The sequence below is a fragment of the Sycon ciliatum genome, chromosome 12, assembly GCF_964019385.1.
Source record: "Sycon ciliatum chromosome 12, ocSycCili1.1, whole genome shotgun sequence".
NCBI lineage: Eukaryota > Metazoa > Porifera > Calcarea > Leucosolenida > Sycettidae > Sycon > Sycon ciliatum.
In genome coordinates, this window is record NC_088654.1 from 13,878,851 (window position 1) to 13,893,899 (window position 15,049).

General features: G+C 49.4%; 3 protein-coding genes across 4 annotated transcripts in view; 1 reads left to right on the plus strand and 2 right to left on the minus strand.

Annotated features, from left to right (window-relative positions):
• LOC135828402 (uncharacterized) overlaps positions 1-5,892 on the minus strand; it is a 163,343-nt gene extending 157,451 nt beyond the window's left edge. For both annotated transcript variants that reach the window (XM_065340852.1, XM_065340851.1), the window contains exons 1-3: positions 5,540-5,892; positions 3,245-3,322; positions 1,710-1,997 (exon numbers count right to left, since the gene is read on the minus strand). In XM_065340852.1, coding sequence (XP_065196924.1) covers positions 1,710-1,997; positions 3,245-3,308 — 352 coding nt within the window. In that variant the 5' untranslated portion in view covers positions 3,309-3,322; positions 5,540-5,892. The remainder of the gene's footprint in view (positions 1-1,709; positions 1,998-3,244; positions 3,323-5,539) is intronic.
• A 1,365-nt stretch (positions 5,893-7,257) lies between these two features.
• LOC135828640 (mitochondrial import inner membrane translocase subunit Tim22-like) lies at positions 7,258-11,279 on the plus strand. The gene is made up of 4 exons (XM_065341058.1): positions 7,258-7,648; positions 8,581-8,792; positions 9,574-9,646; positions 10,203-11,279. The coding sequence occupies exons 1-4, from the start codon at positions 7,387-7,389 to the stop codon at positions 10,277-10,279; spliced, it is 624 nt and encodes a 207-aa protein (XP_065197130.1). The 5' UTR covers positions 7,258-7,386; the 3' UTR covers positions 10,280-11,279.
• Positions 11,280-11,730: 451 nt separating this feature from the next.
• Positions 11,731-15,049, minus strand: part of LOC135828639 (phosphorylase b kinase gamma catalytic chain, skeletal muscle/heart isoform-like) — a 20,522-nt gene continuing 17,203 nt past the window's right edge. The window contains exon 12 of the mRNA XM_065341057.1: positions 11,731-13,797. Within this exon, the coding sequence (XP_065197129.1) occupies positions 13,303-13,797 (495 nt within the window). The 3' untranslated portion in view covers positions 11,731-13,302. The remainder of the gene's footprint in view (positions 13,798-15,049) is intronic.

The following is a 15,049-nucleotide window of genomic DNA, read 5'->3' on the forward strand; positions in this document are numbered from 1 at the left end:
CCAAGGGGAGTAGTTGGTCCCCCTTTTAGGGGGTACACGGCCGCATATGTGTAGGATGGCTGGTGCATGTCATTGATGGCCATTACGTGCATGCTGAACTTAGGTTGAAAGTTTTTAGGAGATGCACATGCCCCCCCCCCCCCCCATTACCCCATGCGCGCTACGCGCCTTCCGGCCTTGGTATCCAACGTGTGATGCTCGTCTGTGATTTATCATGCACTATAGTACTAAAAATGAACAGGCTGCTAATGTGTAATAAGACAAGCAATACACATGCACGCACATGCATGCACACACACATACATACTACTATTACTATCCATCAGCTACCCATTGGGGTCACGCCGCCCTCCACTAAGAGAACTGAGCGCAAGGTGAGGGGCAGTGGCGCAAACAAAACAGGAAGTACAGCAAAATGAATTGAAAAAAAGGAAATCAAAACAAGCTGCCATATTGATGGAAAGGGACTCACAAACAGAGGAAGGAAATATCACAAACCAGATGAACAGTCTGCTGTAGGTCCACTATAACATGCAACGACTGAAAAAAGGAACAAAATTAATGTGAACATGATGTTCTGTTCAACAATAACGTCTGTACGCGTACTGCTTCGGCCTTCATGCACCAGGAAAGCACAATCTTGAGCTGGAGGGTGGGCACCGAACGTCCCACAAGGGCTCCACAAGACGTACTTTCACGAAGCGACGAGGAGTATGCGCAGCAAGCTAACATCACTACACCATCGCCGCACGACGACTGGCCACTCAGGTCCAAACAACACGACAAATTCACAATTCCAGCTATCACCGCGCAGGAATAAATTGTTGCGAGTGTGACCTGTATCCTTTCTCATCCAGGAATCCACTTGTTTTGCCGAACGCCACTGCATTGTTTCAGGCTGGGGATTGATCCGAGGGCTCGCCACGCCACTGCGGAGGATGCGGAAAGGACACAAGAAGACGGTGACGGCAACAAATTACCCGCCCTGGTCGTCAGCTCACTGAATGTCCTTCCGCGCGAGCGAAACCGGCTGCAAGGCATAAAAAGCCTACTGCCAGTCAATACCCAGGGGCGACCCTGACCAGAAGGCCAAGGCCGCCCCGTGGAGGAGGCCACCAAAGAGAAAACCAGGAGCTAACAAATCTGCTTCCTCTCCGCGAAATGTTTTAGTACACACACACACACACACTCAAAAGACATACACACACACACACACACACACACACACACACACACACACACACACACACACATACACACACACACATGCACGCACACAAACACGCATGCACGCACTCTCGCACACGCGCGGGCACACACACAAACAAACACACACACACACACACCAATGCACATAATTATAAAGACACCCACACCCACACGCACACACACGCACACACACACACACACACACACACACACACACACACACACACACACACACACACACACACACACACACACACACACACACACATATATACACACATGCACACGCACACGCACACACACACACACACACACACACACACACACACACACATGTGTGTGCGCGCGCATACACATAGGCACACATACTGTAAAAGGTTGCATAGAGAACACAAACCTATGACTGAATACTACCATTACCACAACAAATTGAGGGACGTATGCCATTTTAGTTCATGTGTGCTACCAGACACAAATGTCCGGAACATGGTTGAGCTCACCGAGATCTGTAAAGCAGGCTACGTGCTGCTTCAAATCTTGTGAATTTTTCGTGCTGTCAGTGGCAGACAGTTTCTCTCCGGATGGTGCTGTACTATGCCGCCAGATCCTTGGCCTGTAACCTAGACTTGGCGAGACCTTCGCTGCTAGCTTGCCAATGCAGACGTCATCGTCAGGCAGCTTGGCATGTTTGGACAGACAGAGGGACTCAGCGGCATCTACGGTAACGTTGTCCGTCGTGGGCATGAACAGCCATCCGTTTCCAGACGGACAAACAAACTCCATGTTGCCTGAAACAAAAGAGGCCAAAGGGAGAATGCCTAGCCTTCAGTCCAAGACAGTCAATTCAACACTCTAAGCACAGTGGCATCGGAACGTATTCTAGTGTGGTACGGCCAGCCATCTGAAATACAATTTACTTGTGGGAGAGTGGTTGCTGAGACGAAAAATTTGGAAATTTAGACCCAAGGCCCAGGTGTTTTATTGATTCACGGGGTGACTGGGGTCAAAAGTGGTAGGGTCAATACCATAGTGACTGTACCGTGTCTGACGCCCTGAAGTATATTGGCTTGGCAGCTAGAATGGATTGATGTTTTAGCTGCCAATATTAATTTGTTTCAACATGATGACGATAACCTGATGATGATGGGCAAGGCCCGGAAATTTGGTGTAATGCAAATCTTAGTTTTATTATGAACCTCTTCCCACCGCAAACAAAATGTTACGGCATTAGACAAATGGAACCTGTGGCAGAGGGTGGGGGAAGGATTAGCTGGTTCTTCGACATTCTACATGTCACTCGACCAAGAGTTGCATCAGCTCCGATTTTGGAAAGGAGAACACAATAATTTGCCAGCTTTAAGTTGACACATTGGTGAGCAAGACGATACAACAAGAATGCACACGGGTGCACTGATGGGTTTCCCTCAAACACACACACACACACACACACACACATACACACACACACACTCACACACAATGTACCACACGCACATTTGACCTTTGGCCTTTGACCTTTTGACCTCTCGACCTCACACACACACACAGACACAGACACACGCACGCACGCACGCACGCACGCACGCACGCACGCACGCACGCACGCACGCACGCACGCACGCACGCACGCACGCACGCACGCACGCACGCACGCACGCACACACACACACACACACACACACACGCATGCATGCATCTTCAGTTGCGCTCCGTGAAATCCGACCCAGAATGCGTGTTTGGCGCCCTCATCGTGCACGGCCCTTGACGCCCTCATCGTGCACGGCCCTTGACGCCCTGGAAGTGGCACGAATGCGGCTGAACGTACACAAAGTCGTGTACACCAACAATGTTGTAATAGGAACAGTGCCAGGGTGCCAGCTTTGCACTTTGGATCGGATTTCAGTGAGCGGAACTGTAGGTTCGTCCTGAGAAACACTAGGAAGAGAGAAAATATCGGAATGGGGCCAGTATTGCCTGGATTCTTCAGGCATCACCGAGATCATTGCAACAGACTCGGGTGTACACAAGTACATACCTGAGCTGGGTGCACTCCACTGGCAAACCATCAGGCACAACAGCGCCCATGCCAAGGGTGGCATTGCGCCCCTGTCCCCTGCAAATCACGACACGGCACAGAACGCACGAAAAGAGGGGAGACAAAAGTGGGGACAGCGTCCTACAGGATGGCTGGCTGTTGCCCATGCTGGGCTGCGACAGTTGAGACTTGTCAAACATTTTGGTTGGTGGAGTTCACAATGCCCCACCTGCACAGCTGCACTAGTTGATAGTCAGCCCCGATTCCATAGTTGTTTGTTCTGTCAATCCTCAACTTCTGTGTTCTAGTCGTATATTTGTCCTCCCTGCAACTTTGTTATTTTTCTTGCTATAAAGTTTGTCCCAAGCCAGGGTTGTGATCTTCGTACTTCTGAAGTAAATTTTTTTTTAAGATGAAACACTCCGATAGGACTCTATCTATGGGCCTCAAGCTGGGCAATAGTTGATTGGCCGCGGCTCCTCAGAAACACCAATGACATCCCCCTGTAGTGGAATGAGTTGTACGGGTCACCCGATGGGACCTGTACGCATCACGCCGAGCCGGTCTTTTAACTACCGGTCCAACTATAGCTTATTGCAAATCACGCTCGACTGGTGCCTGGGACCCGATTTCTGGAATGAACAGAGATCATTTTAATGAAGATACTGCCAGGGACATAACAGCAGTCCTAAAAAGACCGCTGTTAAGTCCCTGGTAGTGTCTTCAGCCTTAAAATAACGCCCATTACTGTGGTACAATTACTGTCTCAACATCGAATGTTCAGCTGTCCTATTGCATCTACCGTATTTCCCCGATTATAAGTTGCACTTGATTATAAGTCGCAACCCATTTTTTTAGGTCTGAACCAAATTGTATCAATACAGTCAGATGAGTAGGAAGTCACACTGGATTGTAAGTCGCACCCCCTTCTTTGCTTTTGAAGTATAGTGTAAAAACGTGCAACTTACATTCGGGGGAAATACGGTACTAAGACGTAAATCAAAAAAAGTTAGAGTGCCAGTTTCAACTGAATGGACTGTAGGGAACGCTGCGCAACACCTCTAAACCGTTGCTTCGTGTTCTACGGGTAGGTCACGGATACAGCTGCATGTACAGTGGAGTGCACTGTGTCTTAGTACGGTACTTGGATAAGGCATGCGCTTGCTTAGTACTGTCACTGTACAGGACACGGGTGTATTGACTTGGGTACGGCGGATTCTGCCAGCAGAAAAATTGGCAGAATTCGGTACTTTTTCTGGTAAGTTTCATGCATGTTTGGTATGTGGATAAAAAAATGGAGCAGAATTCGAGGAATTGCCCGCCATAAGGTTTGTATGGTGCTGCTAATTTCACTGCTTTTCGAGCAGAATCTGCCACCTTTTCGAGCAGAATCCGCCGGTCCCTAGTATTGACCCCTTACTGGAGTTAGGGGCGTCGGGAGGTGTTTTAGGGTCAGCCACCTGAAGTATAATTCACCTGTGGATTTTGGGGTGGCTACTCGGAAAACTTTCGAAATTTAGAGCCCAAATCAGTGCTTTTTATTGCGTCACAGTTTGGGACATTTGGAGAAAGAGCGGTACGGTCATTAGTATACCGTAGAGACCGTGGCGTGACCAAACAAACGGGCTGGAATGATTCCCAGTGATTCCCATTGTGGAATTTGACCAACCAAACACAACCTAAGTACGGTACATGGTTCCTGCTGCCTATGCCTATGGGGTGCATCTTATCCGAGTTCCACTGTATGACTATTATCTTGGTATCGCACTCAAACTCTATGCCAGGCCTTGGACAAATGCACAGGGCCATAAACAATGTCCTTCCTGTTGAATTTAAAATTAACAGCTAGGTTTTAGCGATTCTGCGGGAGCTATCAGTTTGCTATCTGGCTGAACTCATATCGAGGTGAAATACAAAAAAACTTCCATACTTTAGTCCCTTTCGACAAGTAGCACTTCAGCCCTTCATTTTCGCTACAAAGAGAAATGCATGACGGTAAGCCGGTACAGTCGGCAGTGCCGTAGTCAAGAACGATCGTGAATTGTCACCTCGGAATTTTATCTACACTGAAGCGGCGCTACATTTCATTCCCAAAACCCTGCACTAGTGTTCGCTGAGAAGACTTTGACGACCAGAGCATTATATTCGGAAGGAGCCTCGGATTTCCGTGCGTGGAGAGTCGCCCGTAACCCCGGAGACGTCTCAACGGGATCTTTCCCCGGACTTTCCTGACCCTGGCTTCAGCGGTCGTCTTCGCCGGAGGAGAGTAAAACCATGCTGCAGCAGTCTCCTTACCTTGTTCTCCGTTGAGCACCAATGTCCGAGTTATTGTGTAGCAGTGGAAAATCGGATGGGGCCTTCCGCCCGTTCGTTGATCGACGCTGTAGTAAGCTCTCGCTCCTTCAACTACATTCACGCACGAATGCTGAATCGAAATAACATAATTGTTTCGAGACTCTTGCACTGAGTTTATACTGAAGTGGGAAGACAGGCAAACCTTCTTTTGTAAACAAGAAACGACGATTCTCAGAATTCAAGTACAAGTTGCTTCAACTATTTCCTCAACTCAAGCCAAGCCTGATACGCGAGTGTTGCCAGATCTGTTTGCGACAGGGCGTCGCATTCGAAGCCTGCCCGGGCTGAGACCCGAGGGCTACACTGATTGCTGTGCGCATGCGCGTCCGAGGAGGCCGATGTTTAGACCACGAACCCGTCATAATTCTTATTGTTTGCTGAGAAAGCTAGGTGCAGAATGACCATGCACGATCCATGATGGCTCATGAGTGCACTGATCAGACGGAATGCAAAGGAAAGGACTGAGGTCAAAGGGCAAAGGTCATTGCGCGTGCACCTTCTAAAGGAGACAAAGCACTACTTTTAGGGAAAGCAAGTCACTGCACCGCTTATCCATTTATTTTGTTACACTCTTCGATCTTGGACTCGAGTAGAATCTACTCGCTGCTCGTCTGGGCGGACTCTAGTCTAGACGTGTGCTGTAACTTGAGTCACTGTTTCAGGCAGAGCGACTTGAATTTGTTGAAAAGGATAGAAGGATCATGTCGAACATCGCACGCTTTATCTCGCGCTGGAACCAGTTCTGTATTACATCCTGCAAAATCGACCTCCTCTCACTACGGCCATGCCGGCCATTCATCTGAGCCCTACTTGAAAACTACAGTCAGCAGCTGCCAGCACCATCGATTCCTTCCCGGTGACCTGGTGACTTCGTGGAAAACGATTGCTCCCAGTAACCAGTGTTATCAAGAGTACATAACTACACAGTGTGTGTGTAGTTATGTTATGTACTCTTGCTAATGCCAGTAAGGCCACCCTTTCTTTTTTCGTTGTTTAACGTCCGTGCCCGCGTATCTTTTTGCCTACGACCGAAAAAAAACACAAGAAAGTAGTAGTACCAATAATATGCGAAGTTGTAAAATACATGATTGTGTAGTTTCACAGTGTGCCGATCATGACCTTAAACTTCTAATCTTGCCTCCCGGGCATGCCTTTGTCTTGTGTTCTTTTTCTTTTTTTGTTGGCTTTTAAATATCGTACGGTGTGTGTGTGCCCTAGTAAAAATCCAGATGTAATGAATTCATGACATGCTAACTCCATGGTATGTACCTGTTTTGTTGGATTCATCAGGCATGTGCTCCAATGTACCATCAAAGAGTGTTGTTCTATGCTTGAAAGTGCCGTTAGACCCAGAAATATTGTATATATCACATGCTTTACTGGTCAAAATGTTTGATTGGGGTTTCCAGTTTTTGGAATGGGCTTTTGTTTTTTTTCCGCCCTCCCGCGTACCTTTTCGCGAAAAAAAGGACGTTAAACAATGAATTAACAAAGGGTGGCCTAATGGTAGACTCTTGGTGTTATTCATCCTAGGTGTTCACGTGACTACATTTACGTCACGTGTCAAGTGTTTTAGGTTACGTCATGGCCTTTGCAATAATGACGTCAATGGCGAACATTGCATAATGCTGTTCACATTTTTTTGTAGTTCAAAGGTATTTCAATTTTTCTGTTCTCGATGCGATCGTCTCATTTTGTTCAACGACTTCAACCGTTCAGTCAGTCAATTATCTCAACAACTTTACTTCGCTTGTATTGGAAGCCTTACCTGTAACGGTTCACTAGCCATGTTTCCTAGTTCTAGAAATTCTGGCGTAGAGGGTCCGCGACAAACTGTCGGTGAGGCTTCCTCTTCGCCATCGGCCCAGGACGACATGTACTTGAGAGTCTTGGAGAACGTCCGCAGCGGACGCCTGGATGGTGGCCAGCGCTTCGTGCAGCCAAACAGCTGGGCCGGAGCACTGGTCGCGGGGAAGCCGCAGATGCAGGTAAACATGGAGAGTTTCATCGAGGGGTGCGCATTCAAGACGGGCATGAGCGGAGCAATGGGTAAGAGACTACAGATCAGATTTTTTTTTAATAATTTTAAATGAGAAACTTTTCAAGTACTAGTACTCGCAGACTCCATGATAGCGTAAATTATTTATCAGTTTGCGGAAATGAAAAGGGACGGGAACGTAAATAATATTGACGTGTTCCTAGCATGCACGGCTCTGTAACATTGTGTGCCTATTCTCTACCCCTTACGTACATCACATACACTGTGCATGTACATTGTACACATGAGTATGACCACATTGCCTACACACACACACACACACACACGCACGCACACACGCACACATAAACTGGCTAATGTGCGCAACTTGTTCATCAATGTTCCTTATTTTCGCGAGAAAGATGCGAGCGCGAATATATAAGCGGCGTGAAGTCAAACTTCAACAGTGGGTGTTTGTGTGCGGCCACGGTGCTCCTCGAACACTTGTCATCGTCAAGCTGCCTGTTCAAGAAATCGTTAATAGTTGGCGACGCGGACATTAGGCGGTTTACAGCACACCTACTACACATTGGCTCATACATGTTGCCCCCCCCCCCCCCCCCCCCCCCCCGCCTCCCCGACCTCCGATCAGGTCATAATAATAATGATCTTGGGAAATTGGTGGCGCATTGCATCGTGCATCACGGGTCTTCGTCTTTGGCACAGCGGGCTGTGTGTGTGTGCGTGTGTATCTGGCGCTAGTCTTGACCTGTCTCATTCAGATCTTGTCCGCTATCGTTGCTATAAGAGAAAATCTGTGGGTGCACATCCAGTGCATTTGCAGATTTGCGTGCTTCTCTTGCGACGGGGTACATTGCGACGGGCGTATGATGGTACATGGTGTTCACATGTGTCTGTGTGTGTGTCTGTGTGTGTCTGTGTGTGTGTGTGTGTGTGTGGTACATATGTGCTTGGGTGTGTGTGTGTGTGTGTGTGCGTACAGGATTCGGCCTTGGCATCGCTCTTGGCATTTTCACGTCAATGCTGGACCCTGCCATTGCCGGTGAGCCTATGTCGGGCACCGTGGGTCCGCAAGCTAAACCGATGACGGTCAAACAAACGGCCAAGGAGATTGGAAAACGGAGCATGGGTTATGGCAAGAGCTTCGGTGCTATCGGAGCCATGTTTTCCGGAACAGAGTGTATGCTGGAATCGGTAGGTGACAATGATGGTGGTGGGATGTGCGGGGGACTTGTTGAGTGGTGGTGGTGATGGTGCTGGGAGGTGTGCTGCTGGTGCTGGTGTTGGTGGGGGTCCTGGTGGTGGTGCTGCTGCTGGTGATGGTGGTGGTGTTTGTGCTGCTGCTGATGGTGGTGCTGCTGATGGTGTGCTGCTGGTGATGGTGGTGGTGTTTGTGCTGCTGCTGATGGTGGTGCTGCTGATGGTGTGCTGCTGCTGATGGTGGTGGTATTTGTGCTGCTGCTGATGGTGGTGCTGCTGATGGTGGTAATGATGGTGCTGGTGCCGGTGGTACTGCTGCTGCTGTTGGTGGTACTGCTGATGGTTGTGCTGATAGTTGTGGTTGGCCTGCAAGCCACGCAGGAGTCCACTGTAGGACATGACAAGGGCGGATGTATCTACATTGAGCATGCACACGTGTGACAGGCGTCTCCTTGTCACATGTGTCGCACATCACATCGCGGAGAGTGATAATTGTGAATCTTGCTTGAGCCGTACCCCCTTCTTTGACGGATATCGGGGGGATAACTGTAGCTCTTGTGCCAGGATGTATCCTTGGTTCAACCTATGCTTTAGGAAGAGTTTATGCCAGTGTGAGCCTTATGTTGCTCCTTATTAGGAGATTGATGTGTGTGGGTGTGTGCACGTGCATCTGTTTGTGCCTGTGTGTGTGTGTCTTGGTGTGTGGGGATGTGCGTTTGTGTGTGTGGGTGGGTGTATGTGTGTGCGTGCGTGCATTGCATATTCTGTTGCACAGTATCAAGGTCGCACTGGCTCAGCGAACAGTGTGGTATGTGGCTGCGTTGTCGGTGGAGCATTAGGCCTCCGAGGTGAGTTAGACCAGTTCTTGAGTCAACCATCGTGTGCAGGGTGCAGGTTGTGTGACGGGTTTTGTCATGTGATGTGAAGTTCTGCCGTCGCAGACCCCGTAGACCGGAGTTGCACGCTCTTGGAATTGTGCACTATTTGATGACAGCTACTGCAAAGCAGCTAATTTAGCGCCGGTGATATTTTCGCTATTTTAGCGAAAGGAGTGCTTTCGCTCAGGTTTTGCCGCACCAATCGAAATTTTGCAAGTACAGTACTATTCACCTTTCGTTTCTTCTCTTAAAGCCCAGATCGCTAAAATATTTGATCGCAAATTGGTCCTGATTTACAAAACCCTAAACATTGTACCCGCTAAAATTAGCTGTTCTACAGTATGCGTGAGTGCAAGTATTTCATTGAGCACAGCCGCAGGACAGTGAAAAATTATCTGGGCCCTAGTGGTGAAAGAAACCGATGATGTAATCTGTGTGTGTGTACGTGTGTGTGTGCATGCAAACGTGTGCACATGTGTGTGTATGTGTGTGCACACCTTGATGCACGCGCTGTCGTCATCTGCAGCTGGCGTCAAGCCTGGCGTCATGGGCTGTGCAGGGTTTGCGGCCTTTTCCGCCGCGATCGACCACTTCATGAGATGAGCAATGCTACGTGCTATCTCTGCTGACTGTGCTGTTGCTAATGCCTGGACCATGTTCACACGGCAACCATCATTCTACCTCATACCCAGGGCTGTGATTCCACTCTAGCTGTGCTAGCTGCCTGCTAGTCTGCTGTGGTAGTTCGGTACAGTATTGCCGTCTATGGGTTCTGGAGACGGGCAAGTCTCCCCAACCAAGCTCTCTGCCCCTCTCTCGTCCTGCTAGAGCCGGCAGTGAGAAGAATGCTGCTGTGGTGGCCGCACGGCCTCTGTTTGCTTTGGCAGCTGGTAGCGCCGACCGGGCAATGCCAGGCCTCCGTCCGTATGTGCTCAGATCCGTGCGGCTGCGTGCTGTAACGGGTGCGCACACGATCGTGTGTTGGAAGGCATGCGTGTAGTTTGAATGAGGTGTCTCATAACGTGTCGGTCATCTCAAGCCGAGGCTGAATAACTGCTATACCCGCGCGTGCCTGTGTGTGTGTGTGTATGTGTGCACGTGCGCGCCCCACCGCCGAATCACACCAATCACTGGGGGCACTCATCGCTCATTCTCTTCCACGATCTCGTACTGGTATTTATTCTTTGCTACTTTCTCACGTATGGACTGACCTGAGCAGTGAAACTTGCGGTGCGTGCAGTATCCTTTTTGTTCCAGTAGTTAGTGGTTGCTATATAGCCTATGGTAGTTCCGCTGCAGCTCCAGGAAGTTAGCTTAGCGTTATCAGTGTGTATGACACAGGTACTACTAGTACTAGCCGACGGCTGCTTGCGGCCCGGCCTGATTTGGTAACTTTCCACTCAGCAATCCCCCTCCCTTTCCCTGGTGCACCTGGAGTAGTTTCTGTGCTTTCTTCTCTGGCAACTGCTGCTGATGTACTGCGCCTCCCCTCGCGCCAAGTTGCTCCCAAGAAGTCTGGAGTGGTGAATTTGTGTGCTTTCTGAATTGTCTACATTTCCTTTATGTTCATAAACAGCGTGAAGCAGGGAGAGACAGACAAACAGAGAGAGAGAGAGACAGAGAGACAGAGAGACAGAGAGAGAGAGAGAGAGAGAGAGAGAGAGAGGGAGGGAGGGAGAGAGAGACAGAGACATACAGAGATGTGATGCCATGACCATTTGCACTAGTGGCACAGTACTGTTCTACTCCCAGCTTTTGTCCGTAACCCACAAAATACATGCACTTCGGAATCTCACAGCCGTGCATTCCCTTCTACTAGTTGTCCTGCATGCCCTAGGACAACTCAATTTCCACGTCCATTGAAGGTTATCTAATCTTGTTCTTACTCTTTCCTCCCTTTCCATCGTGATCGTAACATTGGGCATGATTGCCCGTTTGACTTGCGATGTAAAAATTAATAAAAGCAATACAATACAAAAAATACATGCCGGGACGCGAGTACATGCACACAAGCCGCGAGTACACGCACACAAGCACACCAACACAAATTGCGGTATTGAGCCCCATGCGGAATGGAAGAAAGAGATTTTCAAGTCACAGAAGAATATCCTGATCAAAATACCATAATTTGGCAGCACCGACAGAAGAAAGACGGTAAAAAAGAGTTAAAAGAGCAGTAAAAACATGCAGGGCATGACATTTTTTTTAAATACCGGTAAAAAATAAAGCAGCTGAATGACACAAATTATCAAGCTCAACCTGGTCGTGATCCTCAAAATGTGGCTGCTGCCAAGTCAGTGTCACTGCAGAGTGGTGTTACAGTGTAGGTAGCGAAAGAAACAAACACCAACAGCCTGTAGCATAATACAGCATGCTAACACCGGTAACAGCAGTAGCAGCGAACGTGCACTCGAGCAACAGAACATTGGCTGACACAGAGAAGCTTTGTACAATACGTTGCATGCGGTAAGCCTATACGGAGGAACCTCCGAATTCCGACCGCATTTCGGAACGGATTTCCGAGATCAGACGGTATAAAGGAAGAATATAAAACACTCGGTGGGATGCTGAGAGGTGAGCAGATGGTTTAAAACATAAGTTAGAGGGTAACTTAATAATAGAGGCTGTGCATGTGTGCGCGGCATTGTCATGATAGGTCGGCTATAGAACAGCGGACAAGCGCAAGCAGCCAGTGAAGCGGAGATGCCAGCCCATGGAGCATTCCGAGATAGTTCAGTGTGCGAATGGGCAGGTTCAGCCGGGAAATATTCAGCAGAGTAAATACCAAATACAGTGATAAGAGCAGCAGAGTATAGATCTTTGAAAAGCGAATAAACCGGTAGATATATGGGGGTGAAATGACTCTCGCACACAGCACTGCCACACCATTAAAAAAAAGAGCAGCGCTCCTAAAATCCTACATACAGGCGTGCGCACACACACACACACACACGCGCACACACACGCGCACACACACACACACACACACACACACACACACACACACACACACACACACACACACTAAATGACCTAGGCTGGCAGCGACAGCACCAGCGTGTTCAGCAACTCTATTGTGCTTCAACAATTTTTTAATGCAGCAAACAGCGGACAAGCTCAAGCCTGGAGGACCAAACCACGCATTTGAGACAGACACAGATCTCAACTGATGAAGATCATTCAACGCGGGGACTTACACATGTAGGCCATGATGCTTTACGGCATCTTGAAGGCCAGTCATCAATTCCACTCAATGACTTCCGGGAACACGTCTCACGGCGTATTACTGCACGCGCCGTACCCGTCAAGATAACACAGTAATGGCGCTGTAGCTTACACGACATGAAGAGAGAGGAGCAGTCGAGGTACGCCATCAGCAAACAACCAGCACAATGTGCTCACAGTGTTTTCAGACGGCGGCCGGCTCCAGGGAAGCGTTTCATTCGGCGTGGACATTGCAGTCAAGGATGCGCGACCAGCGGTACCTGGCGCGCATCGGCCAGGAACAGGTCTTACCACAACACACACACACACACACACACACACACACACACACACACACACACACACACACACACTGTGACACGAGCACGTACAGCACGTACACACTGCGTAGCTGCGAGCGCTCACATATGCGGCAGCGGGCTGATGGCCGGCCGTCCGGTCGCCACGGAACCCGGCGTGGGGCTAGCGCGCGCCGACTGTCGTGGCGTGGCCATCACACCCCCTGTCATGCGACTGCGCACGCGCTGAGCCACGTTCTTCGGCTGGTTCTCGAACATGGCGGCGCGGTTCTGCTGGTCGCCTTTCTTCACCCAGTGCCCGTAAACACGGAACGCCAGCCCGTCGATGGCGCTGCGTATGAGCGCGTGCTCGTACGGCACTTCAGGTGCCGTGTCCACCGTCGGGATTTCCATGTCGTCGCAGTCGTCCGACGTCGGACTGCTGGCCCGCGACGACACCATGCTGTCACAGCCGACATCGGCGTCGCCCCCGCTGCCAGCTGCACTGTGATGGGACGACGGGGTCAAGTGATCGGGGGTTTCCGCGCTGGATGCGCGACTGCGGTTGTACACGGCGCGGTTGAGCACCTTGGCGGCCACAATTGCATCCACCGCGCCCTGTGTGTGTGTGTCGGCAAACATCAAAGCAAGAAAAAAGCACAATACATTAGTGGCTACATGTGTGTGCTGTGTGCATGTGTGGTGTGTGGGTGTGAGTGAGAGAGAGAGAGAGAGAGAGAGAGAGAGAGAGAGAGAGAGAGAGAGAGAGAGAGAGAGAGAGAGAGAGAGAGAGATACATGATTGTGTGTACGGCTTGATGTATGACTAGATAAATGGATGGCTGGTTGTCTGGATGGCTGGTTGGCTGGATGGTTGGATGACTATGTGAGGCGAACACCGAATTACCACACAGGCGAACGCCAGGAGAGCTTGACAGCCAAACGCGGGGCAAGGGAATATTGATGAGCGAAGCGGCTGACAGCAAGAGTGGATAAACACAGTGGTCGGGTACAGGAATTGCACTGTGATAAAGGCCTGCATCTCTAACGCACAACCAAACGACGTCGATGACGAAGGTATACATATCATGAGATAGTGGACCCAAGTGACGTATCCGCACCATAGCCAGCACAGTCATGCCCAGCCAGCATAAATCAGCCAGCAGAGACCAACCAACACACACCAGCCGACATGCAGACCAACAGACTAGTAGCCAGCATAGATCAGCCAACACAGATCATCCAGCATAGACCATAGACATAGGCCACCCAGCATGGATCAGCCAAAACAGATCAGCCAACACAGACCAACCAATAGAGACCAGCCAGCAGAGACCAGCCAACACAATAATTCTACAGCCAGCATAGACCAGCCAGCATAGACCAGCCAGCATAGATTAACCTGCATAGAAGAACCACCTTAGATCAGCCAACATAGACCGGTCAGCATAGATCAATCAGCATCGACCAACCAACACACACCAATCAGCAAAGACCAACCAGCACCAAGCAGCCAGCATTGACCAAGCAACACAGACCAGCCAGTATAGAACATGTACTACTGTAGAGGCAGAAAATTTCGTCGGTCAATAATTTCGTCCAACTCCAAAGAAAAGGAGTTCGTCCGGTTGAAAATTTCGTCCATGGGTCATAAGAGTGTAAAGAAACGCTGGACAAATCGATATTCGTCCTACATTTAATTTAGTCCAAAAGCTCCTTGGACGAAAAAGACGAAATTAAATTCCAGACGAATATTTCTGCTTATACAGTACCTAGCAACAGCCAGCCAACAGTATATTATACCAGCCAGCAACAAGCAGCAAACATATACCACCCAGCAGCAACAAGCAGCCAACATAATTATACCACCC

Excerpts from the sequence above, each read along its gene's own strand:
- LOC135828640 (XM_065341058.1), top strand. The coding sequence starts at position 7,387 with ATGTTTCCTAGTTCTAGAAATTCTGGCGTAGAGGGTCCGCGACAAACT. Across the intron at positions 7,649-8,580 it reads GGGCATGAGCGGAGCAATGG|GATTCGGCCTTGGCATCGCT; the intron begins GTAAGAGACTAC and ends GTGTGCGTACAG. Across the intron at positions 9,647-10,202 it reads TGGAGCATTAGGCCTCCGAG|CTGGCGTCAAGCCTGGCGTC; the intron begins GTGAGTTAGACC and ends CGTCATCTGCAG.